Genomic DNA, 23,828 nt, shown 5'->3' on the forward strand with positions numbered 1-23,828 from the left:
TAAAAGTAAAAAAATTTCGCTTTTCTTCCCCTCAAACAGGCTGGATTTGAACCTTGGGCAGGAAGGGGTGGATAACCTACCAACTTCATTCTCAGAAATCTTGAGAAAGTGAGAATTTTGAAAAAAAATAAAGAAAAATTGCCCAAATTTTAAGAAAAAAAAAAATCTTTAAGAGTGTCTGACTTCAGTCTGTGCTGCAAAATAATGACAACAAGAAGTTTCAGTTTGTGTTCAAGAGAGACAAATAAGACGTTACTTTCTGAATGTTTCTCAGCGGTTACGTTCAACTCTGCTGTAGACCTCAGAGGAAGAAACACACATAGCACATAGCTTTGGTAATTTTTGAGAAAGAAATCTGTGAATCTAGAGCTAAAAGTCTGCATGACCCGCTCAGTCCCCGACTCGGAGACTACGTCCAGGTTTTAGACAGTCTGCGGAGACGTCACGGAGACAACGTCCAGGTTTTAGACAGTCTGCGGGGACGTCACGAAGACTACGTCCAGGTTTTAGACAGTCTGCGGGGACGTCACGGAGACTACGTCCAGGTTTTAGACAGTCTGCGGTCTGACTTTGCTTTATCAGTATTTTGTGTATGTGGACGTTTGGACAGTTTGTAACATTTGGACAGCGTCTTCGCTGAGTCGTGCTTCAGGTTTTGGTTCATGGACTGTTGCTCTGTTAAACATCGACAGACAAAGTCAAACAGGTCAAATGTTGCTTCAGCTTAAACCATCTGTGGGACGATTATCCAGATAAAGTGTTACCAAAAAATGAAGTGTCAGAGTTCAACTGGAGCTCTTATGTAACTCAATAACTACTCCTGTGATTGGCTGGAAATATCTGACTCCACCCCCTGCCAAGCAGAAGGACTTGATGAAAACGTGAATTTTATCACATGGAGCAGTGAGACGGTGTGAAGCAACTCAGCTACAGAAACTGAAGGAAGTGAAGAGGTGAGTCTGATTCATAAAGAACTCAAACGTTCAGCGTCTGAAACTGTTTACTCACTTTGTGTTTGGACTTTAGGCCGTGTTGACCTGTGGACATGGACAAACAGGCGATGCTGCTGCTGCTGTTGGCGGCGCTGAACTTTGCTCAAACCGAAGTCAATGTCAAATACTTTGTGGAAGGTGGAAACATGGTTCTGGAGCCTTCTGTCTCTGAACGTATCACCAACATCCTGTGGAAACACAATGACTACCTGCTGGCTGAGTGGGTAGAAAACGAGGTTGATCTGACTTATTACGATTCTTTTGCCAGCCGCACAACCCTGAACATAACCACTGGACGTCTGGAGATCACGAAGGTGACTAAAGCTGACGTCGGTTTGTACTCTTTACAAATTAACGATAGGATCTATAATGAGAGTTATGACGTTAAAGTGATCAAGGAAGTGCCCAAGCCTACAGTCCGGCTCGGTCAGCAGGACAATAAGCCTTCGCTGATCTGTGAGGGTGAAACTGAAGCAGCTGAACCCGTCACCTACACCTGGACAAAGAACGGTCACGAGCAGAACTATGGAAAAACCTTGGAGGTCCCCAGATCTGAGTTATTTCATTTTCAAACCTTCTCCTGCCGGATGAAGAACCCAGTCAGTGAGAAAGAAAGTCGGCCCTTACTCATCTCGATTGTTAAGTTCTGATCATCAGGAGGTCGAAGGTTTGATGAACAGCTGGAACATCTCGAAATGTTCACAGCTGCATGTTAACCCTCTGCCATGTACCTGTTTGATCATATGTGACAAACAGAGTTCAGATGTGAAGTTAAATGAGAATAAACTTTATTTGTTTTATAATTTCAGAACACGTTTCAAACAAACCGCAGTAACAAAAGCTACAGTCACAAAAAACATCAGTGATGAGTCCACCATGTCCTCGGGTGGAGGAGCTTGATTTTTGTAAAGGTGCTTCACATGAGGAGCAAAACATAATAATGCATATAAATAAATGTTACTACTCATTTTTCTAAATATCAGGCTGCAATAATAATAATAATAAATGTAAATTTCTTAAATAAATCATAAGTAAATTTCAAAAAGACATTTTTTTTAAGCTTGATGTTTTTATGAGCACATTTTTGTGCGAAGGGACCTTAACGTGAGGATTTTATGAGAAAAATAATGCATATAAATAAATGTTGCTGCTAATCTTTCACATAGAACAAGCTGCAATAAAACATAAATAAAATATGTTGAAAATAAAAGAAATATATTTTTGTGTTTTTTAGAACATAAAATGGAGCATCATGACAAAAACAAAAAAAAAAAACATTAATATTTGATATGTATGATGCTGAAAAAAACACCCAAACCAATCTGAACCAGATCACAACTGTTCTACAACGCTCTATTCACACAGCGAGCTAAAGTGTCTCAAACCGTGCTGCCACAGTTACCTTGAAAAAGTAATCTGATTACTAATTACCCCGTTTAAAAAGTAACTTAGTTAGATTACTTTATTAGTTACATTCAACGCGGTTTTGCCAATACTCACAATAACGTCAACAATGTATCAAAACATCAATGTATCTTGTTATGACTGCCGACTGGTTTAGCACCAAAGTCCAGTTTTTGTTGTGTGGGTGGTGGAGGACCGCCTGCTGTCACACCGCGGTGAGGTCATGTCTCGTTTTGTGTTTTTGTCATTTCCTGTTTTATTTTGAAAAGGAACTCTCCTCTCGTTTCAGGTCACTTCCCTTCCTGTCACCTGTCTGATCACAGATTGTGGTCACCTGGTGCTCCCGTCCCTCCAGGTGTTCTTGACTGCGCCGTGCTGCGACTCCAAATGTTTCTTTAGATTTGACGTCGTGTTTGTGAAGCTACATAACTCTTTGTCGCCAGCACAGAGTAAAACCAGCCTGAATATTGATTATACATCTTTAGCTGACACAAACTCAAAGTGACTGTAGACGCATCTGTCCTCGCTCCATTGTTGTTTACATTTGTGTTGTTGGCTGCTTGGTGTGTATTATTATATATTATTATATTACACATTACATTTATTACACGCGAGTTATCCTCACGCTGAAACGTGACGTCACCGCCCGAGACGCAAGAAGAAAGCAAACAACTGAAACTCTGACCTACTGAAAAAAGTAACGCGGTATTAAATAACATTATTACTAAGTAACGCGTTACCGGCATCACTGCTCAAAGCAAACAAAGAGAAAACGTTCAAGTGAAAAGTGAAACCGTCACCAAACATAAAGACTCAGAGAAAGCACCTTCCCCTTTTATAGACTCGTGCTGGACTTCCTCTTATCCTCACTTCCACATCAGTAATCAATAAAATCTTGAAATTAGCCATCGCTGACAGTACAAAGAGGTTTCTGAAGGTGGCTCTGGCCAAGGCATTCCTGCCTCTTGGACGCGGCGAACCTGACGAGGCTGAATGAAGCCTGGTTACTGAACCTGAACCTTTAAGCCTTAATATAATGTGAACAGGTGAGTTGTATATAAATTCACCCTCAGTACAGTTGTCATGAACGGAGAAATTAGCTACAGAGACCAAAACTGTTTCGTTGGAGTGATGAGACGAATGTCTCAGGGTTCAGTTTTGGATGAGTTGGAGACGGTGGAGGGATTTTTTCTACTACTTACTCGTTATGTAGGATCATTAACATGTTTACCTGAGCTGAGATCTCCCACAGGAGCGTCAAAGCAACGCTTCCCTTTCTCTACAGCTTGGCGTCTCATTTGGAAGGAGTGGATGACGGTACCTGTCCTGTCCCTGTCATCTCTCCTTCAGTTTCTCTCTGTGCCTGTATGGAGCTGACTGTCTTAATGCTGACAGGGACATTGTTGGTGTCATTTCTGCAACAACACAACAAGGCAGAAACCTTGTCTACGAACCCTTTACGCATGAAAAGATACAGAAATACATCAGCAAGAGGATTCAACCTGAGGAGCCCAACAGACACCCGATTATATCTGCTGTCCTTTGACAGCAAGAAGATGGTTCTGGGCAGGAACCCGAGAACATAAAGGAGCAACACCAGAACCAGAACTGCCACAATTCGTCGTTTTTCATCAGAGGGGAGACGGCTGGCAGACAGGCCTCTAAGGGTCCCGCCCAGGGTGAATAATAACATTGGGATGGGAAACAAAAAAATGGAGACGGTGATTTTGACAAACTCAGACCAGAAAATGAAACTAAGGAGACAACCGAGAACAAGGACCCAGACCACGACAGAGATCATCACAGGGACCTTGATGGTTCGTCTGAAGCGGTACCACAGTGGGCAGGCGATGACCAAATACCTGTAACACACGATGGACACACATTATGTAGAAATAATATATATAGTACAGTCAAACACAGAAGCTACACAGATAACTACCTTTCAATGGCGACACACACCATGAAGAAAACGCTGCCGATCATCCCAAAGTAGAACAGACGATTGAACGGCTCTTTTTGATCGGTTATCTCAAAGGCGATCGAGCCCGAGAGCTGAATGAGGTCGGAGATGAAAAGGTTGATGATGGAGATCAGAGCGGTGTTACCTTTCCATACCTGCAATGGACACAAACAAGACGATGATGTTTCCCTAATTACACGCGTAGTGTGTGCGCAGCTTCTACGGACATGATGGCAGAGGAGAAGAGAGTGAAGAGGACGCTGACGGAGGAAGATCAGCAAAAAAAAAAAAAAAAGTCGTCCGATGTCCTCCGCCTGCTCCGCCTCAACTCTCTGTGATTTACAGAGTTTATGATGGACAGTGAAGTAACCTGCTGACAGCTGTAGCTGCTGTTAGCTCAGTTCGTCAGCTTGGCGGTGAGCTCAGAGCGACGGGTACCCGTCGCTCTGAGCGACGAACTGAGTGTTTGTACCAACAGGCGTTATGGACTACCAGGAAGAAGAAGAGGAGGTAACCAGGCTCAGCAGCTTCTATGGACATAATGGCAGAGGAGAAGAGAGTGAAGAGGACGCTGACGGAGGAAGCTAAGAAGAGAAAAGGAGCAAGAAGCCGCCGGACAAGAGTAAATGTGGGACTGACTTTTAGTGGTTGGTGAGAGCTTGGTGAAATAAAAGGCTGAAAGACAGACGCCGAGCTGGGCTGACTGCTGCTGGACTAGGCAGTGAGATCAGCTGCTGCTGGGTCTGGTTCTGGTTCTGGGCTGACTGCTGCTGGACTAGATCCTTACAGACAATCAGTAAATAACTATATAACAATAATATAAACGTACATACCTGAGAACAAGTAGCATAGATGGCCCAGATGGTGAAAGGCAGGGTGATAGCAATCACTATGCGTTGGTACACATTAAAGATGAATTCAGCATTTTGGTCTTTCGATGTGGCCTCGGTGCAGTTGTCATCAGAGGTGATGTTACTGTCCATTCTTCAGTGAAACCTGTTGGAGCTCAAACAAACATTTATCTTTAGTCTCCTGTCAGCAAAGTCTGAAACTGTAAAAAATTAATCAAACAACAACCAACCCAACAAAAAAATCTGTTGATTTTACAGTAAAACTTTTTCTTTCTTTTTTTTTCTTTTTTTTTTTTGGCCATAATAAATACGATATAACTATTACGGTTAAAGGATATTAGTCCTGCTGATTTCACATTTAAGGTTGATGTTTTGTTCCAGATTTTATGGTGAAAAACTGGCAAAATTAAATATTGCTTCATTCTGTATAAATTAAGGTCTTGTGATAAAATATGACAGTAAAAAAACAAACATATTATTAATATTATATATAATATTTTGTAATATCATAATATAACTTTTTCTAATATTACAGTTTTATTCCATATTTAAAAATATTTGTAGATTTTACGGTGAAAAAATGCTAAATTATGACAAAATATGCCATTTAATTATTACAGTGTTTCACTATACAATTGGTAAAGTAATATAAAACATTACTTTATTCTGTATGAATTCTCTTAAAATGTCATACAAATATGCAAACAAGTTTTACCGCATACAGGAAAACACGGGTCCTTTGCTAACAGGTTATGCCGAGTCAGGCACGGTATTTGTTGAAGATGCAGTCACATCTCCCTTACTGAAAACTCTCTGTCTCTGTCTCTCATTTTATCAGTCATTGTAATTCATTGTCATTTTATCATTCATTGTAATTCATTGTCATTTTATCAGTCATTGTAATTCATTGTCGTTTTATCAGTCATTGTAATTGTACAATATGTTTGTGTTGATTTGTTCTGTACACTGACATCCATTGCACGTCTGTCCGTCCTGGGAGAGGGATCCCTCCTCTGTGGCTCTTCCTGAGGTTTCTTCCACCTTTTTTCCCTGTTAAAGGTTTTTGTGGGCAAGTTTTTCCTCACTGGAACCGAGGGTCTAAGGACAGAGGGTGTCACTCCCTGTACAGATTGTAAAGCCTCAGAGGAAAATGGACTTTGTGACTTTGGGCTGTACAAATAAAATCTGATTTGGTTTGATCATGATCGGTCCTTGAAAGGCTCAGTCTGCACGTAAGGGGCAAGGCCCAAAACAAACACTGAATGTCCGTGACCTCCGACCTATCGTCTGCATTAAAAAGCCACATGACTGTACAAAGTGTTACTACATGGACTCATCTCTGCATCTACAGATGAAGTTCAGACACCATGCAGACATTTGTTTGGACGATGTGTCCTCTGGAATAAATCCATCTTACACAACGTTTTTGGGATCAGAGTTGTGGTACAACTTAAATTCATGTTTTCATCTCACTAAATTCTCTTTCACTGAAAGTGCGACCACACGTTGTCACAACAGACAGATCTTTTGCATATCTCAGCTGTCATCAATTCCCAGGAAACATCACTATAAATAACACTCAGTGGATTCATGATTAACACAGCATATTGATATTATAAATAATAACAAGGACTTCATTGTGAATGATTGTGTCAGTTATTCATCAGTATACTGCATTATTTCACCTGTTTCCATGTTTTTAGCTGTTTTCTCAGATCGTCTCTGTTAAACCTTCACAAAATTATAAAAACTCTGTCACAGTTTTCATTTTCATAACTCTACTTATTATTTAACACATCAGAAAAAAAGCTGAACAAGCTCACCTGGATGCTTCGCCAACGTCTGATGTCCTCGGCATCCAAACAGTCTATAGCAGATGTGGTGAGCATGGTAGCACGCATCAAGTTGATAATAATCTGTACCTCCTCTTCAAAGAGGCGTTACAGAGATGTGAACGATATCACAGCAACAAAGTCATCACGAAACAAGTTTAACATAAATTACAATCCTGTTTTTATTCAGAGATCTGGTGGAAATGAGTTCATTTGCTGTGATCTGTTGCCCCCAGTGTCAGAGTGTAATCCCACTGAACACCGTTCACCTGATCACGAGTCAGTGTAGCATCAGCATGATTTAAACTCTGTTAGCTCTTCAGAGAAAAGGACCCACATGGAGCTTTAACTGGCTCCATTTCATCAAAGAAAACTCGTTGAACTCTGTGCATTGTTTGAACGTTCATTCATGATCCCCAGAGGGTGAACCCCACCGTCCTTGTTCATCTTCTGACTTTTCCTTTAGCGCCACCAGTACGTTTGATTTTTAGATTTGCGTCTCGACAACCTGGTCTGGATCAGGTCACCTCTGCCATCCTTCTTCTCCTCTTCCCCATACAGCCCTGTCTGTCCCTCCATGCTCGCTCTCTCCTACTCACAATGCTAAGACCTCTTCACTCCCTTCTCCTCTGCCATCATGTCCATAGATGCTGCTGACCACCGGGCCTAAAAACCTCCTCTTCTTCTTCTTCTTCTTCCCGGTGGTCTAAAACACCTGTGGTGTAAACACTAACACTCCCCCATTGCTCTGAGCTCACAGTCCCAGCTAACAGACTGAGCTAACAGCAGCTAACAGACTGAGCTAACATGAGCTAACAGCAGCTACAGCTGTCAGCAGTTTACTTCACTGTCCATCATAAACTCTGTAAATCACAGAGAGTTGAGGCGGAGCAGCCGGAGGACATCAGAGGGAAAACCAGAAAACATTTCCTCCATAAAATATGATCCAGTTTCACCAGAATCAGTGAAATAGTTGCTGCTGTGTGACTCAGTGCCGTAACATGTTATATATTAAAGTTAAAAAGTTGGACTCACTTCATCTGATATTTGTTGTGCTCAGAGTATCTGAGCCATCTGCATGTTTGATGAAATTAAATCATGTTTTGGATATTTTCAAATATCAGCTCTGCCAGGTGTTCTAATTATTTTGGCCACCACTGTATGTAAGTACCAAAGTTAGTGTAACGTGTTCAGTCAGTTTTAGGCGTCCTGGCTTCGACATCACAGAAAACTTTTTTGCATATTTCAGCTATTTTCAGGATATAAAGACATAACACAGGCAGTCTGATTTGTTTAAGGGAAACAAACAGGTTTGGAGCTGTCAGCTTGTCACAGTTTGCATATTATTATCTCACATCACTATTTTGCAGAAGTAATGCAACACAAAGCTGCAGATTGGTAAAAGGATATTAGTACTGTTTCCCTCATGAGTTTTAATCTATATTTTAAATGTGGATTGTACTTCTCTAATATCAAATACTCCTTTATTCTGTATTAATTCCCTGAAATGCCAAATAAATAAAGGTTTTGAAATATGTAAAAGTGATTTTTTTTATGGTCTTTTACACTGAACTTTTTCACCTCAAAATCTACAGACAATCTCATGCTTTATAAGCAGTCAAAACAGACGGAGGACAAAAGGTGCATAGTAAATTGGAAGAAAACACGAGGGTTAAACTTCCTTAGGTGTCCTCACCTGTGCTGTACATCACAGACTGACTAAAGTTCAAAGTTCAAACAGTGCTTCCTGTTACTGAGAGGCTGCTACAGTCATCTATGTCTGGGTGAAACTGGATCCGATTTTTACACAATATATACAGTTGTCAAACTAACTTGCATCACACCAAAGGAAGGAGGTTGATGAACGCTGAGGTCATGTCCTGAGGTGTTACTTACTTTACACTTTAGAACTTAAAGCGAAAAATGTCTCTAGCCTAGAGTCTCACTATCAGTTAGTCCTCCACTTTAGTCCATATTATGAAAACTGTGCGATGGATTACCGAGGATGAACCCACTTTCCTGATCCAACAACCTTTCCTCTGTTACAGCCTCTGTAACAAACAATGGCTACACTGGAGACTGAAACATCTAAAGGACGCAAACACCACTTAACAAGAGAAAACCTTCATTTTACTTTATTTTGAAGAAAGGTGTTTGGGGGTTAGGGATCTCCGTCAAAAAGAACAGAAGATAGAGAGATGGCCTCCTAAACTAAAGAAAGGTAAATATCTAAACCAAACCCCAAGACCGGACGATTAGTGATCTCCAGATTAAACAACAGCAACGCTGGGGGAGCCCATTGGGCAGCACAGATGTACCTACCGTCTCAACGTCTACGTGATGGCTTGGCACAACATTTGATAAAGATGTTGATGGTTCCCAGAGGATCTATCCTAATGACTTTGCTGATCATGTATTAGGTACTGTAGAATAAAAATTACATTTCATGACAACTGGACAAAAGAAAGACTGTGCATAGCCTTCATCTCCAGTACTCATTAGAACTGACCTTTAATTAAAATAAGATGCTGAGAAAGGTTTTTGTTCTTTTTCTTTGATCATTCTACACAAAATTCATCTTTGGCTTCCTCCAGTTCGTTCAGAGAAATGAGTGGTCCATTGTTGCATCATGTTATCATCATGTGAATTTCAACAAGTTGACTCCAACATTGGATCTGAGGCTCCGCCATTCTCACATGGAGGTTGTGAGTTGTGGTTTTGGTTGCTGCTGGCACAGCCTGTTGGTAATTGTGTTTGTGGTGGTTGCTGGACTTTAACTTGAAACACATCCCACTTCTCAGGTATCAGTCCTTTGTTGAAGAGTAGAGAAGTCAGGTAGGAGACCAGCAATATCGTGGCAAAAGAAGCCAGCATACAAATAGTCCTGATAGGGGAATACTGAACGTAAACGCCGTCCTCGAGGGTGCATCCTGGGAATTGGATGGCAGGTGGTAACCCTAACAAAGGCTCTCCACACAAAAGTCTCAAAGCAAGCCCCACCAGGAAGCCCACCATGGCGCCGTAACCATTGGAGATGTTGAAAAAGAGCACGCAGACCAGCTGCGGGAACATCAAAATGTAGGCGATTTCTCCACCCAGGACCCAGAAAGCCATAACACCCGTGTGAAGGAAGGTGAGTGACGTACCGGCCAGGCCGAAAAAAACCACAGCGACACGGATTACCCACCGGATCTCGTTTTCTGACGCCTACAATGAAAGGAAACAAAAGGGAAGATGATAAGAGAAGAAGTAGCAGATCATTAAATTAGTTCCTAGATCTTCTCCCGTTTGATAGAGGGTGTTCGCCTCCTGGGGCAGCAACTATTGTTTCTGGGCTTCTGGTGTAAGCAGTGGATATTTGGAACAGAAAGCAGATACCCACGGCGGAGCCAAGATCAACCTTTGTACCCTCACTGCATCCATTAGACTAGCACCATACAAATGAATGGGAGGGCTGCATTTTCAACAGTCTGAACACGGCTATATTGTTCTACTTGTGATCTGCAGGTAGTCTAAAAATCTGACAGTGGAATCACGCAAAGGCCTTCATCCTCCGTCTTTCTCTCCACCTGTACCTTGGTCCTCAGGATCTTCTTGTAGATATTTGAGGAGAAGATGGAGGCTGCAGACAGCAGGGCGGAGTCAGTTGATGACATCACGGCGGCAGCCACAGCTCCGATGCCGATGACGGCGATGTAGGGTGGGGTTAGGTGCTGCAGGGAGAGGGGTAATATCAGACCCGTCTGACCTCGTTCAAATGGAGGCGGTGAACCGTACGAGGTCAGGTTCCAGTCTGAGAAGAAGAGAGGTGCAAGATTCAATGGCAGCCAGTGTGTGTGAAGGATGTGATGGTGACGGACAACATGCTCAGTGTACTGGTTCTTTGGGTTGCATCTATTTCCATTATTACTGTTATTACTGCTTTACCCGTTGATGCAGCCACTGCCCCAATGAGCACAGGAGGAATCCCAAATATGGGGATGAGAAACGCTGCAGCGTAACATCGCAACTTGGCTGTGGCAGAGGAAGAGGCGGACAGTGTCCTCTGGTGGAAGTCCTGGAAACCGAGGTCTCCTATACTCTTGGGTAGGGTAAAGAAATAATTGCAATGAGATTCGTGAGGGATATAGACAGATAACATAAAATCATCAGATATCTTTTAAAGTCTCAACAGCGGCTGGCAGGCTGAGCACCGGCAGGGGAGTGGGACACAAAGCTTTTGCAAGTCCCTTGCGTACAGATTCTGCAGATCTACAGTGAACAGACCAACGTGGCATTTTGCTGATGAGTGTGCTGCAGCTGATCATCTAATTAGCTACTGAGCATCCAAACTGATCATGTATCTGTCTTGATTAGCCTCAACGATCAAGTGCTTTTCATGACCTTACCAGTAGCAAAAAGATATCGAGCCACCTGCAGGCTCTGTCTGCAGTCAGAGTGCCAACCCACGGCGCCTGGAAGGTGTGGTTGAACGATGTGGTGGTGATGTCAACAGAGGACGGATTCATGAAGATGAAAGGAACACACAACCACTGAGGAGAGAGCGATACAACATTAATATGCAAGAAAGGTGGAATTATGGGAATTATGGAGTTGTTGACATAAAACGCCAAACTAACTTTACCGAGGTGATGAAAATGAGACTGAGTTGTATGATGTCTGTGTAGGCCACAGAGTAGAGACCTCCCAGCAGGGTGTAGATGATGGCCACAGCGGCAGAAATCCAGATGCACACGGCGTAGGACAGATCCAGGATCACACTCATGGTTACACCTGAAACACACATACAGTTGCGATACACACTTAGTGCCTGTCATTTTAAAATCATCCCCAGTGAATCAAACATGGAAAATAAAGTCCTGATCTTTGTCTTGTAGATAGTTCAAGTTGTCATCAATAACCAGAACCAGAAATATTCATCATTAAGTTGATATCTGTGATTTTATTTTGGCGGCTTTCCGCCCCGGTTTCCTCTGTAAATCTAAAAATCGTCCCCGGGTTTCCAGTCTTCTGGAATCTTTCATATTGTGTTGTGAGGGAGATCCTGACCTACTGTGCAGAGTGGAAAGAGATGAAGACGTTGTGAGTTCACCATCAGTAAACAGAGAGACTGACCCGGCTCTCACTGCCCAGACAGAGGCTGTTCTAAGGGGGGAGGTTCGCCGAAGAGTCGGCAGGAAGGACCAAGTTGGTTGTTCTGACTTTTTTAAGTGTTGAGTTAAACTCAGTTTGAAAAGCTTCAAATGTCACGTCTGTGTTATCATATTGAAGAGGGAGTTGTATTCTTTAAAATAAAAAAACAACTGTTTCTGTTTCTGTGATGATGCTGACGGTTGTCAGTTTAATTCTGCAGAACAACAGACATGTAGAATGAGAGGGCAAAGTAAAAACACTTTATACAGAGCAAAACATTGTTACCCAGGCTTATAAGTGTCGACGTCACCCAAATAATTTCTGACAGCAGCGGTGCCAAAGACAGAAGTCCAGTCAGTCTGTCTCCATACTTGATCTGGAATGGGTCCATCATGGTCACGTACTTCCTGTCTCTCATCGGCTCAGCAAAGAAAAGACCACCTTAAAAAGAAAGGTAGAAGAGTTACAGATCACGGAGGAAACGGGTTTTAGACAGTCAGTGGAGACATCACGGAGACTATGTCCATGTTTTAGACAGTCTGTGGGGACGTCACAAAGACTACGTCCAGGTTTTAGACAGTCTGTGGGGACGTCACAGAGACTACGTCCAGGTTTTAGATAGTCTGCGGGGACGTCACAGAGACTACGTCCAGGTTTTAGACAGTCTGCGGGGACGTCACAGAGAGTACGTCCAGGTTTTAGACAGTCTGCTGTCTCTGGTTGAAACAGGACGGTAAGGAGGGAGAGATGGTAAATTACGGCAGATGGATGTCTGGCTTCACTGTGCAGGATGAAGTGAAATGTTTCCTGGAAACCGACTTTGAAGTCGAAGCATTTGAAGAAGTGACCAATGAAAGAATTCAAGTTTGAGTTGAAGAGTGACTCTTACCGACAGTGAAAGCTAACGTTGCTGCTAACGGCATCACGGCCCAGATCAGTCCTAACTTTGGGTCGTAAACCGTCTCAGCTGTGCCGATGATGAAGGTCCCACCAACCCAGGTAGCTTCACAGAAAACACAGTTTATTTTCACATTTTCAGACTGGAGTCTGGACCGTACTGATCACCGTCCAAACCCTCCAAACAAAACTCGCATCACGAATAATCATCTATTTCCCCCTTTGACAGAAAGGGAAGAACATGTTCTCAAACCTTCACTGTCGACTCTGTTGCCTTCGGACGAACCTTTAAAGTTCAGCCTGATCTTTAATTATATCTATCTCCGCCTCGTTTAATATTAAATCTACTGTCAAGGTTCAAGATGCTTGGAAAGACAAACACTGTTGAACTTTCAGACAGCCGGTGTAACTCCTCATACAGTTTGAGTTCCTCCATTATTCTGAAGGTAAGCTGGCAGGAATACACCCAGACGACTGATGAAGACTTGTGTTCTATCTTTGTCCCAAATTACAAACATTAAAAAATGAATAACACATTTCAAAAAGCTAAAAAAAGCTTCTGATCGATCGTCCAAACTGTCCTACTCATCGTAACCACCAGCGTACGCCATGGACATCACAGAGCTGATATATATATGGTTCAAATATACGCAACATTTGGGTTAAACCAATTACTGTACGCCACGGGGTGTCCTGATATTTAATATTATTATTACGCATGCTTATCAAAAAATGTAATGTTCCATCATCTTTATACACAGTTTAACTTTTAAATCCTGTTCAGACTAATTAGACCTTTTTTAACACTTCATAAACTTTAAATACTTCTGCAGTCTATCTGCTCATTCATACACATCGACAAATTGTTCATATACATTCATATACACTGGTTACAACATTCTTCACATACAGTAAACCGGTTATGCAGTTCAGCTCCCTGCAAACATTTACTCTTGTAAAACCTTAAAACAAATTCCATTCATGGTTCTGCATACACTTGAATTACCCCGTAGGGGGTCTGGGTGAGGAGTTGGAGTAGAGCAGCGGTTCCTTCAAGTCAAAAAGAGTCAGCAGGGTGGCTAGATTTGTCCTTTAACAGACTGGCCATTAACATCAACCCCGGACTGTCTCAGCAGGGACCAGCACCAACCTCCCCTCCCAATCCCTCCATAACAGTTGACCCCAGCTGAGAGATGCAGCACTATCCAACAATGGAGATGAATAAATCTGCAGCCGTTAGGGATGGGAATCAAGAACCGGTTCTTGTTTAATTTCAATTCCATGGAATCGTTTGGCAGTTTATCTAACGATTCTCTTATCGATTCCAGAAAGCACGACTAATTACGCCACGTAACTTACACAAGTTTCTCACGTGCGGTGCAATCAGTAGTAAACAATGTCACCCACCAAAGTGGAGATAACAGCGTCGGGAGGGAACACGACGAACATGCAGAAACATTTGTGCACACAACATGTAATATTTTAAATGAATGTCGTGTTTTTGACACGCTGCAGACTGGAGATGAATCTCAACCTAGCAGCAGCGGCAGCAGCAGCAGCAGCAGCAGCAGCCAGGCTGTGAGCATCTCTGTGGTTACTATGGAAGGTAAATAACACACTGCTTAACATGTCAGCGCCATGTGCTGCTTTGTAAAAGATGCTACAACAGTTCACATTAAACGAATGCCTTCTGCATTACATTTAGAGGATGACTCTTTTGACCTCGCTGTTGGTTTTGTAAGGTCATGATACTTCCAACTAAACAAAGTTGATGCTGATCAAACTGTTTGTTTTCTCTTTTTCCCAAATGAGAATCGATAAGAGAATCGCTAAAGAATCGAATCGTTGAGCAGAATCGATAATGGAATCGGAATCGGAAAAATCGTATCAATTCCCATCCCTAACAGCCGTGCAAACATAATACAGACGTTTGTTTAACGTTTTAAACTCACCGGTTGTGGTGAAGATGCCCACCACTAAACTGATCTGTCTGTTCCCCAGCAGGGCCATGTCTGCATGGTTTGCCTGCCTCCTGGTTTCATCCCGTTTGGACTTGATGGAGGCCCAGATGCCGATCCCGAGCACCAGCATGTAGAAGATGATGGTGACCACCAGTCCCGGGATGTTGAGAGCCATGCTGACTGTCTGACTGTGCAAAAAGCAGCCAAGCTGCCTGCAGTATAGCTTTTGGCAATCGGTCAACCAGACTGACAACCCCCAGTGATGAGTGGGGGTGGGGCCTCACGCTGCAGGAAGGAGATAGGTTTCCCCAGAAAATCAGGGAGGAGGGGCAGGTTGTTACATCACAGTGATGCCATTTCTTTTGTAGTTTTGTCATGTGGGTGTATTGCTCAGACCATCCAAAGCAACCATTACATCATTATGAACCAAATGATGTTCGTATTTATTTTTATACTTTTTTATTTATTCATCACATCTAAATATAGATACAACCTGACAAAGGATTATCAGCGCAGCAGAGCATTATCCGGCTGCTCCGCCTTAACTCTCAATCTGTGTTAGTACCACAGATGTTTTGGACCACCGGGAAGAAGAAGAAGAAGAAGTTGAAGTTTACAGGCCCAGAGCACAGGGGAATGCTGACGGGGAGCAGAGATAGGGTCGTGCCAGAACTGGAGCTGGGCAAGCAAGCAATGTAAGCAGACTCAACAGTCCAGTTGAGTCAGAGTTGGTGTTTAGTCTGCCGTGTATCTGATCCACCAAGCATCTTTTATTTCAGTGAGAAATCTTCATCGGTTCAAAGGTTCGCCTCATTCCTACTCACCCTCGTCTAACACTTAAATAACGCTGGTCTAACATTAAAATAATGTTGGTCGAAAGTTGTTGAATCAAAACATAAAGTTTGTACAGAAGCACAGTTTATCTTCAACACTCAGACTGTCGACACGTGACGTCCTTTATCTCGTCTTTGTAGACGGATGTGTTTTACGGACTCGTAATGAACTGTTCAAATGTCAGGGAGCTTTAGTTCACTTCAAACGGATGATATGTTTATTTTGGAACGTTCTGTCAACGCTACATAAACATAAAGTACAATAACGTTGTCTGATGTTGGCTGACCACTCCAGCTCTGAACACGTGATTGTGTAAAAAGTATGAAAGACGTAAGAAAGTCCAAAGGGTCTCCACTTTATTGTCATTGTATCCAGAGGTCAAACAACATATGAAACTGAATATCAGTATACAAAAATCAAATGTGCCTGTTTCCAGCAAGGACTGTAAAACTGTTAATGCTCACGTTGGTTTAAGGTCAAAACTGGGGAAATACAACTGTAAAGGGTCCATTCGTCTACAGATAAAATACACATATGTAAGAGTAAAAAACTGACTTCAATCCAGATTTTACAATCCAAGGTGCAAACAAAACAACAACAAATTATGTACACTATAAAAAGATGCATTAAAAACAGTTCTGCACTTTCCTCTGTCATTTTACTGCTGCAGGACGGCGGGTAGACACAGGGGTCTTGGTGGACTGTTTGATTCCTGTAAAAGACCATCGTTCTCAATAGAAGTCCTGAGTCTTCAAGAAGAATCACATCCAATAGGAGCCTCAGCCAGAATGCAAATCAGCATCCCACGTCTGAAGTCGTGGTTCTCGGCCGTAAAATAGTGTATTACTCCCTTTGGGATTGGGAAATGGAGCACAAGATGGATTGGTGCAGTGTCTGCAGTACTGTGGATGTTGTACTGGACCGTTGTGGTTCAGCGGGACCTCCAGTCCTCACCTGTGGTCATGAGATTTGGGTAGTGACCGGAAGAATGAAATTGCGGATACAAGCAGCTGAATTACTTCCACAGGGCGTCTGGACTCGGCCTTAGAGATAGGGTGAGGAGCTGAGGAGTGAGTGGAGCAGCGGTTCCTTCAAGTCAAAAAGAGCCAGCTGAGGTGGCTTGGGCATTTGATTAGGATCCCCCTGGGCACCTTTCTTTGGAGGTGTTATGATTTGGAGGAGACCCCGAGGCAGAACCTGCTGGAGGGACCACGTAGCCCATCTAGCCTGGGAATGCCTCGGGGTCCCCCAGAAGGAGCTGGAATGGGTTGCTAGAAAGAAGGTTTGGAACCGCCTGCTAAACCTGCTGCCACAACAAAAAAATGGATGAATGGATGGATGCGAGCTTCTGGATCACAGTCAACCAACCCACATCCAAATATCTATACAGATCTACAAAGAGGTCTTGGTGCAGCAGTGGGTTGGATGATGGCAGTCTTTTCTTTTTTTAACTCTGTGTTGATTCAGTCCTTGATATCTTCCTCTATGATCGTCTCGTCATTCATCCTCATCCCTTCTTCTTCACCCATGCTGCCTGTCTCTGGTCCAGGACTCGGCAGAAGCTCCACGTCCTTGCAGCTGGAGCTTGTGCTGGCAGCTCTGGCAATCCTGGTGAGTGTGTGTTCATACGGCGAGGGCAGGTAGACCATGAGGAACACACCGTCTGTCACGTCCTGCTCGGAGCTCGAGGCAGGCACCTTGTTCTCCCTCCGACTGACAGTGCGCTGGAGAGAGGACAGCAGCTCACAGTTCCTCTCCGGGTCCTGCAGGTCCTCCAGTGCGATCACGTTGGCCAATCCCAGCTTGCCATTGAGGGTGAAGGCACGCCTGCGGCGCCACACCAGGAAGCCAAGGGCACTGAAGAAGATGAGGAGGAAGGAGACAGTTGCTATGACGATGTAGATGATGGTCCGTGCACTGATGATGGCTTCACCTGAGCTCTGGTCCTGTGAGTCAGTCACACAGAGATTAGATTAGATATTCTGAGAATAGATTAAGTTTATTGTAACAATCAGACACAACAGTCTCACAACAGCCCATCCTATGTATCGGGAACCATCTCCAGCCTCAGTCAGGTCAAGCACCTGGAGGAAACCCATGCAAACACAAGGAGAACATTCAGTCTCCATGAAGAGTGGACATTTCTCAGGGGAGCTGGAGCCAGTCCTATCTGATATAGGGCATGTCTGTATGGGTTCTCCAGCTTAGGCTAATTGGCCGTAAGTGTGAATGGCTGTTTGTCTCTACAGTATGTGCCCTGTGATGAACTTGTCCAGGTTGTACCCCACCTTTTGCCCAAAGTCAGCTGGGATTGCCTTCAACCCCCACGACCTAAAGAGGTTACAGTGTGTTAGCTTAGTCCTCAAGGACTTGGCTTGGGAACCAGAGGGTGGCCAGTTCCAGTCCTGTGTGGACTATGATGTGAAGTGTGGACTGGTAGCTGGAGCTGACCTCCTAGGCACTGCCAAGGTGGCCTTGAGGAGGCATGAGACCCCTAACCGCTCCGAGGATGGTGCTGCCTTTGCAAACAACACTCCACAGACTGACTAGCTTTGGATATAAAAGAGCTTTGAAACACTCGAGGTGCCGCTGCCTTTGAAGGATCACTCCATATTTGCATGATATCAGCATATCAATCATTTTAAGGCGCACACAGATTTTCATGTTTGACTTTAAACTGAGATAAACCGCCTGGTTGTTGTGAGTGAGGTGAGTGAGATACTGAAACTGGTCAACAGAGGGCGCAGTCAGCTACAAACCTCTGTTGGCCTCTTTACATGAATTAATCTGATGGTTAGTGTCGACACACACACGCTGAATAAAACATTTAACATAGGAGTCAATGGGCTAAATATTTTACAACTTCAAATGTTTTATGTTCCACGAAGCAGTCTTAGATTTTAATTTAATAATCTTTAAGTACATAAAATGCATCAAGTTTGTAAACATCTTTTCCATTTGTCCTCAAATGAATCAACATTTAATCATGAAAATATAAAGGAGAAAAGCAACATGTACTCTGGCTTTAAAGTTAAAAATGAAAGATTAAAGATGTTAATTCTGCATCGCCATGATTACCAACATCCAACAAATCAGATCAGGACTTTTTCTGGCGTTTGACCTTCTTATATAATCTAAATGCCACATCATTTTGCTGATCCAGGTTCGTGTGCGAGCCCATACTGTTACCGGATAATCCTCAGACACCTCTTCAGTGTTGGCAGTGATATTTTAGTTCATAATGAAACGATTCTCCCACATTTCACAGATTAAATGATTAACAATCCATAAAATGAATAAACTCACTGGTGTCAGTCTGTCAGTGGATGGCAGAGCCGAGGGTCCGGGCGACCAGTCCAAAGAGTCCCGGCCGGCCGGTCCAAACTTCATCCAGCTGCTGTCCATCAGAGCCCGCATGGTGGACAGGTGTAGCATCTGAAGCCCAGCCGGAGCCAGGAGGGCGATGGAGGAGGAGGTACAGCAGACAATGAGAGAGACGATGATGGAGGAGGAGGTCCGAGTCCGCTGTGAGCTCAGAGGAAACTCAGTGCAGAGCTGAAGTGACCAGCCTGAAATAATAACCGAGAGGAGGAGGAGGAGGGAAGAAACGAGGGCAGCAGACAGGACATTCGTCCAGCTGGGTGGAGACACGTCACTGGTCCTGATGGGAGGATTTACAGCAAAACACAACTCAACATCTGTGAGTGTACAAGAGGCGAGGATGGAGGAGGGAGTGTGTGACTGCTCAGCAAAGCAACAACATATTTCATTCTCCTCTCTTTCTCAGCGAGGTCTCCAAATTGGCGATTTAAAAGGTAAAACCATCTCACGTGGACTCAGGAGGCGAGGGAAGTTCTCGCACATGCATGATAAAATTTGTCATACGTGTCAGAGTTATGAAAGGATTCATACGAGCACGGTGGTGGAAGTCAGGCTGGACAGGCGTCTAGCATGAAGTGACACAGCATTATTGATGAAGACGACACAACTGCGATTGGCTTCAACAATGAGTGGACAGGGTGGACAACAGCCTGGAGAGAAACACCAAGAGGACCAAAGAGATCATTGCAGACTTCAGGAAAACCATCAACGACCCCCAACTGTATCAACAGAGCAGTGGTTGACCGGTCTCCAACTTCTCCACTTGTCTACATCTCCAAGGACCTTTCTTGGATCCTGAACACATCAAGCCTGGTCAAGAAGGCTCTTTAACTTCGCCGATCCAGAACACGAATTTTCTTCTTCCTCAGTTGTTCCTTGATGCTTTAACTTCACGATATTCCTCAAAACTCATGATCTTTTGGATAATGTAGAGTTGTCTGGATCTTAATGTTCCCACCACCATGTCCAACTGTTGGGAGAAGGTTCTTCTGGTGGTGTGCAGTGTTAAAGCCATGTTGATTGAGTTTCCTTCTTACACACATGATCCCAGAATCAGCAAGAGAGCTCTTTAAATCCTTAGATGTTATGTTTGGGTCAGCTTTCACATGAATTATGAATTTTTCTTCCAGATATTTTAGAAGCTCGTCCACACATTTGTAGATGATCTGCTGTGAACAGATGGAGCTCAAATCTTTCCTAAGGCAAATGCGGTGTCACTTTCTACATGATGGACCTGTTGGGTTTGCTTTGGTGAGACTAAACCGACCTGGTTTTGATTTCCTTGCAAACCAGTTTCATTTCATTGGTCCATTTAGACACCAAGTTTGTGCCATCAGCTCAAGTCTCCAATGCAAAGTTACAGTTACAGTTGAGAAGAAGAGGTTAAAGCTTTTGTATCCTGAGGTTGAGGACATGCTTTGTCATGTATCCTGTCACATTTTGTAGGAACCAAATGAGCTCAGGTTTGTCACAATCACTCAAATTTAGCTACAAATGTAGCACAGAGCGTTCAGGAGATACAACATGCAGTCATTTGAGCAAATGTATTAGGACGGTCAACCGTAGCAGGGTTCAAACTCACAACCTTTGGACCTAGAAGAGGCACAGCTTTGATACAACACATTCATCTGCAGGGAAACTGTGATGTGTCATGTCCAAAAGGCAGCCTTTAAAATCACGCTCAAGTCTCTTCCTATGAACGTGTTTCATGCCTGTCCAACAAACCAAAGATCAACAGCTGTTTTGGGCTTTAGATCCAGTTTTTCTGGTTACTGAAGTTTAAACTGTGTTTAACGATGTAACGAGAAACGGATGACAGAAAAGGCAGTCCGACTAGTCCAACAGCAGTCACCAACCACTAAAAGTCAGTCCCATAGTCAAAGTCAGACGTCATGTGTCCACAGTCTGACAAAGATAAACTGTACAAACTTTGTTTAGATTCAACAACTCTCTACAAGCGTTATTTTAATGTTAGACAGGAACATTTCTCACTGAAATGAACTGAGCTCCTTGGTGGATCAGGTACACGCCAAAGTAGTTTCACCAGAATCAGTGAAATAGTTGCTGCTGTGTGACTTAGTGCCGTAAAGCGTTACGTACTTCTCAAAGTTACATAGTGTGAGAACAGACGTACGAACGACAGAGACACCGTTCACCTGATCACAGGTCAGTGTGGGTCACCTGATCACAGGTCAGCGTGGGTCAACAGGATGTAAAGTTACACGATGATGTTATCGCAGATGTGTGGACGTGAAGGATGATGACAAACGTATGAGATAAACTGCTTTTATTGTACAACACACAGAGCAGACAGGCCTCCTGGGAAAGCGATACACAAACTGTAAGACTGTAAGCTCAAGAGGAAAAGAGGGGAAGCCAGAGCGGGTTAGAAACACCAGGAGGAGCGATTACAGGAGCTTTTCTTTCATATCAAAAGCAGAAAAAAATACACTTTTAGAAATCACAGTCACAACAATAGCTGACCTGCTGATGGCGGTCCGACAGCGGGGCGTTCGAGGTCAGCGGAGGAAGCAAACAGTCAAACTAACAAACGCAGAAAGTTTCTGTTCACGCAGCAGATTTCCTTATTCAAAAGGGTCAAATAACATTTGAATGACGCGTTCAGCCATGTGACTCGTTTGACATCCTGCCCGTTTACACGCCAAGCGTCACTACACCTCTGTCTGCCACCGTCACAACCAATCATTGCCTCATCTTTGGCCGAGGTAATTAAGTTACACCTACATTAGTCTTAATAATCTAGTTTCAGGGATTTTCAGGTTTAAACTGCAGATAAAAAAAAACAGCAACAAACAGGTGATGGAAGAGGAAGTGATGAAGATCAGAGAGGAAACATAAAACAACCTGTGCCACAAACTGCAGTTCCTCTAACGTCCACCTGAGGCTGGCTCCAGAAGTGAGTCAGCCTCCATAAGTCCCCATGTTCAAATGTCCAACTTCACAGCAGAAATAAAAATGTCTGAGTCACGGAGACTACGTGCAGGTTTTAGACAGTCTGCGGTTCAGATTAAAGTTGTATGCATCTCTTTTAACTGACATAAATCTATCTAGTTCATTTTAAAGACGGCACTCTGGTGATTTGATCGGTCACTTCTGCAGCGAGAGACAAATTAGAAAGTGAACAGTCAAAATCAAAGACTGTAAAACCATTGAAACCTTTTGTTACAAGGGTCAGACTTCAGAAGAATTTCTGCACCTCGTCATAAGACAAAGCGTCTAACGGTACAGCAGACAGTGTGTAAGGTTTGGTGATGATATAATGGGCTACTGAGACAAACATGGCGATGCAGGATGTCGGACTCCGTGTACATGTCGATATAAAAAGCTAATTTAAAGGTGATGATTGTTTTTCATGGTGATTATACATCAGTGAAAACATGGTTATGCATGTTATATTAGTCACATTTGTCACAGCAGCAGAAATACTCGTGGGTTTCGTCTTTGGCGACACATCCTGGCACGGACATCCATTAAAGTTTAAAATGTTTCTGTGGCAACTCGATTGTCCCTCCAGACCTTTTTTATTATCTCTCCTTCTTTATGTTATTATGACGATCTCTCGTTCACATGATCGAACTCTGGAAACTATGTCAGATGTCTGGGTCGGCAAGGCGACCGACTCAAAGCAGCTTTACTTTCACTTCCACTCTTTAGTCGCTCGCCGTCCAAACAAACAGACAAATCCAGCAAAGATCACCAAAAATACTAAAACTAAAGACTGTTTGCCCGAGCTCCGAGGAAAGAGACTCCAATCTGTTCGATAATCCTTCGACCGCGCGATAAAACGCCAAACCTGACGATGATTTGACTGTAAATTATTGATAACAGCTCGAGGTGAAGCAGCTTCAGATCTAGTGAAGACTTTCAGAGATGGATCAAGTGACCGCGTGACGGATTGAACTTCACCACCAAGAACATCGAATCTGCTTAGAGCGCCGATGACCTTCCTGTGATTCAGCCTGGGCTTAATCTCTGCGCCACAAACTTACACTGAGACTGTTCAAATAAAGAGATTCATCTCATGTTTGGAGGTTAAAACATGAAGATTCCCAGAAGAAGAAATCAACACAAACTGTTCACGGACACTTTAGTCGACGGCTTTTTTTAGACGCTTGTGGACTTAACACCAACTAAATCCTTCCCGCTGCTGCTGATCACACTGATGGCCGACAACATCTGTCCGCTCGCTGCTCGCCCTCAAACGGCAGTTTGACGGGACACGGTGACGGGTCAGGGACACCAGGAGGGGCCGAGGGACGGCAGAGACGCTCAGAGACTCGGAAATGACGAGTCTATGGGAACAAAAGTGCAAAGCGCTGACCCGACCCTGCGAGACGGATTCCTGATAAGGACTTTGGATTTCTCAGATTTTGTGCACAAACTGACAAAAGAGTATTTTTACACTAATTCCACTTATTTCACATTTGACGATTTATCTTGTATAATTAAGAACTACACCTGTCAAAGGACAGGTGTAGTTGGAGATGGGCTCGCCATGGATGCTAGTCAATGTTTCAAACCCCACCCGAAGTGGAGAGGCGTCTCTTTCCGTGCTGTTT

General features: G+C 43.5%; 2 protein-coding genes across 3 annotated transcripts; one reads left to right on the forward strand and one right to left on the reverse strand.

The window, feature by feature from the left end:
• The first annotated feature begins 601 nt into the window (after nt 1–601).
• On the forward strand, nt 602–2,162 carry LOC104932318 (SLAM family member 9). Its single transcript, XM_010747502.3, has 2 exons — nt 602–953; nt 1,027–2,162. The coding sequence occupies exon 2, from the start codon at nt 1,046–1,048 to the stop codon at nt 1,640–1,642; it is 597 nt and encodes a 198-aa protein (XP_010745804.1). The 5' UTR covers nt 602–953; nt 1,027–1,045; the 3' UTR covers nt 1,643–2,162.
• A 6,443-nt stretch (nt 2,163–8,605) lies between these two features.
• LOC104932321 (high-affinity choline transporter 1) lies at nt 8,606–21,327 on the reverse strand. 2 transcript variants are annotated; one of them, XM_019274514.2, is made up of 9 exons: nt 19,174–21,327; nt 15,025–17,813; nt 13,065–13,178; nt 12,461–12,616; nt 11,667–11,815; nt 11,431–11,574; nt 10,970–11,123; nt 10,618–10,835; nt 8,606–10,249 (listed from the first exon to the last, which is right to left on the reverse strand). In XM_019274514.2, the coding sequence occupies exons 2-9, from the start codon at nt 15,206–15,208 to the stop codon at nt 9,692–9,694; spliced, it is 1,677 nt and encodes a 558-aa protein (XP_019130059.1). In that variant the 5' UTR covers nt 15,209–17,813; nt 19,174–21,327; the 3' UTR covers nt 8,606–9,691. The 2 variants fall into 2 exon arrangements, with proteins under 2 accessions (XP_019130059.1, XP_027131325.1); XM_027275524.1 differs by lacking the exon at nt 13,065–13,178 and having other exon boundaries at nt 15,025–21,327.
• Between the last annotated feature and the right edge of the window lie 2,501 nt (nt 21,328–23,828).

The sequence above is a fragment of the Larimichthys crocea genome, unplaced genomic scaffold (assembly GCF_000972845.2).
Source record: "Larimichthys crocea isolate SSNF unplaced genomic scaffold, L_crocea_2.0 scaffold146, whole genome shotgun sequence".
Classification (NCBI taxonomy): Eukaryota; Metazoa; Chordata; class Actinopteri; family Sciaenidae; genus Larimichthys; species Larimichthys crocea.